Source organism: Crinia signifera, chromosome 7 (assembly GCF_055691185.1).
Source record: "Crinia signifera chromosome 7, ASM5569118v1, whole genome shotgun sequence".
Taxonomy (NCBI): Eukaryota; Metazoa; Chordata; class Amphibia; order Anura; family Myobatrachidae; genus Crinia; species Crinia signifera.
The window spans coordinates 28,839,845-28,846,968 of NC_139223.1; the positions used below are offsets into that span (position 1 = coordinate 28,839,845).

Below are 7,124 nucleotides of genomic sequence, written 5' to 3' on the forward strand. Positions count from 1 at the left end.
ACATGTCAGCCCAAAGACTCAGTGGTTACGAGGTACTCCTACTAGGTAACCCATCACTCATTATCAAGTACGCAACAAATTCAGAGGGACCGGTGCCCATACTCAATGCCCTTTTAGGCTTAAAAGGACCTGACGACGAGGCACCTCCTCCACATGACTGTTCTCTGACAATTGACTCAGAAACTTCACCCAGAAGTGACATGTCGACTGTGCCCATACCTGACGCCGACATAATTTTTGTTGACGGATCTTGCAGTCGACCAAATGACAACACGTACCAGGCAGGCTACGCAGTAGTTAAACTTCCTCAAACTGTTCTTGAAGCAAAAGCAGTTCCTCTACAATCAGCACAAGCTGCTGAACTAATTGCTCTCACAAGAGCATGCCACCTATACACTGCAAAGCCTGTCACTATTTACACAGACTCCAAATATGCCTATGGCGTTGTCCACGACCATGGTATGATTTGGCAGCGCCGAGGCTTCACAGGCGCTGATGGAAAAGGCATATCACATGCCCAATTAATCACTGATCTCCTACATGCAATCACACTGCCTTCACACATTGCCATCCTCCACTGCAAAGCACACACCGGAGGAAAGGACGATATCTCGCGGGGCAATGCCCTTGCTGACACTGCTGCAAAACAGGCTGCTACCACATCCACATACAATCTCACACTGGCCGTAATCTCGCCACCATCCTTAGATGACACATACTTACTTACGGAATTACAGGCGGCTGCCTCTAACTCTGATTTATCAGATTGGACATACCCAATTCTGCAGAAGAATCCACGGACTGGATTAATCTGCAAAGAGGGGAAACCATGCATCCCCCAAACAAGCGCTTCACTGTTCATAGCACACTACCACGGAGTAGGTCACCACAGTAAAGTCACAACAACACTGCTCCTCACCAATGATTTTTACATCACAAATGCAAAAGAACTTGTAAACCAATATGTTAGCAGATGTATTGTGTGTCTTAGAAACAACCCAAACAACCCCAACAAAGCAAGACACCAGCATCTTGAATACCCAACCACCCCGTTTACTCACCTGCAGATAGATTTTACCCATATACCAGGTACAGGAAAACAAGAATACGCTTTGGTCATAGTTGATATGTTCTCACGATGGCCAGAAGCATTTCCAACAAAGTCCGAAGACGCAAAAACAGTTGCCCGCATTCTCACGCAGGAGATCATTCCGCGATGGGGATGCCCACTACAAATCAATAGCGATAAAGGATCAGCCTTTACTGCAAAAGTCACTGAAGCTCTAGTTAAAGCCTTGCAAATCCAATGGAAATTCCACATTCCCTATCATCCCCAGAGCTCAGGTATCGTGGAACGAATGAATAGGACTTTAAAGGATAAATTGAGAAAAGCAACAGGCGGCACCTTCAGCAAATGGAAGACAGTCCTTCCTATCATACTGGCTGAAATTAGAATGACGCCACAAAAGACTCTAGGTTACTCCCCCTTCGAAGTGCTAATGGGCAGACCCTTCCCCACGCCCTGGGCGAAGAAACCATTGGTCATAGCGGAGGGGGACTTAGAAGTAATAAGAGAAGAATACATAAGATCCCTAATACAGAAACTAGATGAGATTGAACAAAATGTTATCTTCTCATCCACAGATACCCACCCACCCATTCAGGGTTGGAGACAAGGTCGTTGTGAAGATCCTGCCAAGGAACAAGAACCCCGGAGACTTCGCATACGGACCAGAGACAGAAGTGGTCGCTGTCACAAGAACGGCTGTTCTTACAGACGAGGGACCAACGTGGATCCACGCATCCAGAGTAAAGAAAATCCCAACTTCAGCTGCTATCGACACAGAGGTCGACACCGATCCAGAGATTGACACAGGCCGGACCAGCGAGGTACTAACGAGGGTAGACAACCCTGACCTCCAACAGGACGAGGTACTAACGAGGGTAGACAACCCTGACCTCCACCCTGGAGAAGAACTGCCGGTTGAAGATACCGAGGACGAAGACTTACAACCTCCTGAAGCCGAGGGGGACTTTGAGAGAAATGATTCCCCCCACTTTAGCCCTAGTGACTTTGCTAGGTCTTGCAGTATATATACCCCTTAAAGCTGAAGTAGATATAACTCGAGATGACGAACTGTTAACCCTATGGTATAATTCATCTAATACCCATGTTGCCACATTTGTGCTTGACTATTTCCAATTCCCAAAACTAGCTAGAAAGAGAGAAAAAATCGATCAAGCCATGCGAGCATCATCATCCAACTTAAGGCCCGAAGTTATTTATATCTGTGTAACAAGTGATTACTGGGGACACGACTGTGATTACTGGGGAGCAGCAGCCTGGAATACAGGAGATCGATGGGGCTATCACCCCACCGAGGCTCTCAGTAGAAAGGATAAGCACGATAAAACCCTCATAGATAGAATGACTATCTCCAAGCGTACCACTATCTGCACTTCCTCTAACGCAGACCGACCCCACGGGTACTGGAAACCTAAGACCCTCAAGCCCTGTCAGTTTACGATAAATATAGAAAACCCCAGCCCCCAAGACAGCGGCCTGTACGTATTTGGACTTCACTTCCCCCCGAGGCCCAGTCCCTAGCTACCGGCAAACCTTCTACCTAAAGGATATGTATAATGATAAAAACTATGTCCCCAGTGCACAAAGGGGAAGGGATGACACAGGTAAGCCTCTTATGCCACACATAGTTAAGTTCAAAGACATGTTAGCTATCAACAACCCCACTTATGAAGATACTATAGCTATGGAAACTGGATTCTCAGATGTTAATTTTTGGTTAGAATGGATGAAATATAATGCCCATAAAAGTAATAATACTAATTGTTATGTATGTGCTAAATCTAGACCTCATCTAGGTACTGTCCCCCTGAATATACCAGAATCAGAGGATAAATGCTTTTTTACCTTGTACACTGATAATAAGACATTAGATAATGAATGTGAGTCATGGAAAAGGAATTACCCCATTTTGTCTAAACACACCAACCCAGGTAACACTATCACCATCTACCCAGGTGATTACACTTGTTATTACTCAAATATCACCAATGGAGCTGATTTGAAAGTATTTCCTGAAGGATTCTGTGCCACTCGCAGATTCTTTGCCCTATCCATTATGAAAAAGTCCCTTGGTGATATTTATTTTATCTGTGGTGATATGAAAATTAGAACCAGACTCGAAAAAACATGGAAAGGAGAATGTGCCCTGGCTAAAGTCATCATGCCTATCCACATTCTACCCTCCAGCATTGAAATACCCACACCTGCACCCACAACAAAACCACTAGACATTATTAGAAGTAAAAGAGAAACACCTAAGGAAAGTTTTGATCCTCATGTATACATAGATACTATTGGTGTCCCAAGAGGGGTCCCAGATGAGTTCAAAGCACGAGACGAAGTTGCTGCCGGCTTTGAATCACTGATACCCATTGTGACAATCAATAAAAATGTAGCATGGATAAATTATATGTATTATAATCAGCAGAGATTTGTTAATGATACCCGAGATGCTTTGAAAGGTATAGCTGAACAATTAGAGGCCACCTCCCAGATGACATTCCAAAATCGAATGGCCTTAGATATGATTCTTGCTGAAAAAGGAGGAACTTGTGTGTATATTAATAAAGTAGCAGGATGCTGTACGTACATACCTGACAACACAGGTCCCAACGGTAAAATCACTTTAGCTATTAAAAAGTTAGAAGATCTATCCATCGAACTCAAGAAGAACTCAGGTGTCACCGACCCCTGGAGTGCTTGGTTTGGATGGATGAACAATTGGAAACATGCCTTAGCTCAGCTAGGCATTTTCCTACTTGTAGTACTGATATTATTTATGATTATTGCTTATTGTGTTTTCCCCCTGTGCAAGAAGATTGGGGCAAAGTACCTAGACAATGCTACACCTGTTATGTATGCTGACTTGTCTGCCAAGACCCCTTCCCCAGAAGATTACGCTGCTTATGTCACACAGCAACGCCAGAAGAGGGAAGCCGTTTATAAGAATCAGATAGTCTGAGAGACTATGATTCTAAGAGGGGATTGAAGGGTTAATCAGCCATCTTGTCTTAATGTACTTCTGAGTTTCGTTTCTCCTGTACATTCTGTAAGTTTCCTTTCCTGCATATCACGTGATGCTACTTCCCCAACTTGTTCCTTTGAACTCTGTGTTATGCACTTCGAGATAACTGTATACCATGCGATTTGTCCGAAACTGCTGTATGCTACACCATGTCCCTATATGGTAACTTGTACTCCCCCCCCCCCCCTCTCTAGACACTGTACTTTCCCCACCTCTGTACCTAAATGCCAGCCTATTAGCTTGTCGAGCCTACATCCTATGTATTGTTATAAATATGTGGTACGTCCCTCATTAAAGCCAGAGTTGTACCCTGCATACTTGGTCTCCGATTATTGATCATTTCTATACAGGGTCTCTCTCTCACGGAATTCTAAGGAGTCATCACATTGAGGTCTATCAGGTAAAGGAGGGATAACAATACATCCCCCAACAACGTCCCATACAGTGAGTGTCCCATGCTTCCATACAGTGACTGTCCCATGCTTCCATACAGTGACTGTCCCATGCTTCCATACAGTGAATGTCCCATGCTTCCATACAGTGACTGTCCCATGCTTCCATACAGTGAATGTCCCATGCTTCCATACAGTGACTGTCCCATGCTTCCATACAGTGACTGTCCCATGCTTCCATACAGTGACTGTCCCATGCTTCCATACAGTGAATGTCCCATGCTTCCATACAGTGACTGTCCCATGCTTCCATACAGTGAATGTCCCATGCTTCCATACAGTGACTGTCCCATGCTTCCATACAGTGACTGTCCCATGCTTCCATACAGTGAATGTCCCATGCTTCCATACAGTGAATGTCCCATGCTTCCATACAGTGAATGTCCCATGCTTCTATACAGTGACTGTCCCATGCTTCCATACAGTGACTGTCCCATGCTTCCATACAGTGAATGTCCCATGCTTCTATACAGTGAATGTCCCATACAGTGACTGTCCCATGCTTCCATACAGTGACTGTCCCATGCTTCCATACAGTGACTGTCCCATGCTTCCATACAGTGACTGTCCCATGCTTCCATACAGTGAATGTCCCATGCTTCCATACAGTGACTGTCCCATGCTTCCATACAGTGAATGTCCCATGCTTCCATACAGTGACTGTCCCATGCTTCCATACAGTGACTGTCCCATGCTTCCATACAGTGACTGTCCCATGCTTCCATACAGTGACTGTCCCATGCTTCCATACAGTGACTGTCCCATGCTTCCATACAGTGACTGTCCCATGCTTCCATACAGTGACTGTCCCATGCTTCCATACAGTGACTGTCCCATGCTTCCATACAGTGACTGTCCCATTCTTCCATACAGTGAGTGTCCCATGCTTCCATACAGTGAATGTCCCATGCTTCCATACAGTGAATGTCCCATGCTTCCATACAGTGAATGTCCCATGCTTCTATACAGTGACTGTCCCATGCTTCCATACAGTGACTGTCCCATGCTTCCATACAGTGAATGTCCCATGCTTCTATACAGTGAATGTCCCATACAGTGACTGTCCCATGCTTCCATATAGTGACTGTCCCATGCTTCCATACAGTGACTGTCCCATGCTTCCATACAGTGACTGTCCCATGCTTCCATACAGTGAATGTCCCATGCTTCCATACAGTGACTGTCCCATGCTTCCATACAGTGAATGTCCCATGCTTCCATACAGTGACTGTCCCATGCTTCCATACAGTGACTGTCCCATGCTTCCATACAGTGACTGTCCCATGCTTCCATACAGTGACTGTCCCATGCTTCCATACAGTGACTGTCCCATGCTTCCATACAGTGACTGTCCCATGCTTCCATACAGTGACTGTCCCATGCTTCCATACAGTGAGTGTCCCATGCTTCCATACAGTGACTGTCCCATGCTTCCATACAGTGAGTGTCCCATGCTTCCATACAGTGAGTGTCCCATGCTTCCATACAGTGAATGTCCCATGCTTCCATACAGTGACTGTCCCATGCTTCCATACAGTGAATGTCCCATGCTTCCATACAGTGAATGTCCCATGCTTCCATACAGTGACTGTCCCATGCTTCCATACAGTGACTGTCCCATGCTTCCATACAGTGACTGTCCCATGCTTCCATACAGTGAATGTCCCATGCTTCCATACAGTGACTGTCCCATGCTTCCATACAGTGAATGTCCCATGCTTCCATACAGTGACTGTCCCATGCTTCCATACAGTGACTGTCCCATGCTTCCATACAGTGACTGTCCCATGCTTCCATACAGTGACTGTCCCATGCTTCCATACAGTGAATGTCCCATGCTTCCATACAGTGACTGTCCCATGCTTCCATACAGTGACTGTCCCATGCTTCCATACAGTGACTGTCCCATGCTTCCATACAGTGACTGTCCCATGCTTCCATACAGTGACTGTCCCATGCTTCCATACAGTGACTGTCCCATGCTTCCATACAGTGAATGTCCCATGCTTCCATACAGTGACTGTCCCATGCTTCCATACAGTGACTGTCCCATACAGTGACTGTCCCATGCTTCCATACAGTGACTGTCCCATGCTTCCATACAGTGAATGTCCCATGCTTCTATACAGTGAATGTCCCATACAGTGACTGTCCCATGCTTCCATACAGTGACTGTCCCATGCTTCCATACAGTGACTGTCCCATGCTTCCATACAGTGACTGTCCCATGCTTCCATACAGTGAATGTCCCATGCTTCCATACAGTGACTGTCCCATGCTTCCATACAGTGAATGTCCCATGCTTCCATACAGTGACTGTCCCATGCTTCCATACAGTGACTGTCCCATGCTTCCATACAGTGACTGTCCCATGCTTCCATACAGTGAATGTCCCATGCTTCCATACAGTGACTGTCCCATGCTTCCATACAGTGACTGTCCCATGCTTCCATACAGTGACTGTCCCATGCTTCCATACAGTGACTGTCCCATGCTTCCATACAGTGACTGTCCCATGCTTCCATACAGTGAATGTCCCATGCTTCCATACAGTGAATGT

The 7,124-nt window shown here is 45.8% G+C and overlaps 1 protein-coding gene across 1 annotated transcript in view; it reads left to right on the top strand.

The window, feature by feature from the left end:
• Positions 1–4,513, top strand: part of LOC146019992 (uncharacterized) — a 47,976-nt gene extending 43,463 nt beyond the window's left edge. Inside the window, exon 2 of the mRNA XM_083152721.1 lies at positions 1,645–4,513. Coding sequence (XP_083008847.1) covers positions 1,645–2,106 — 462 coding nt within the window. The 3' untranslated portion in view covers positions 2,107–4,513. The remainder of the gene's footprint in view (positions 1–1,644) is intronic.
• The last annotated feature ends 2,611 nt before the right edge of the window (positions 4,514–7,124 follow it).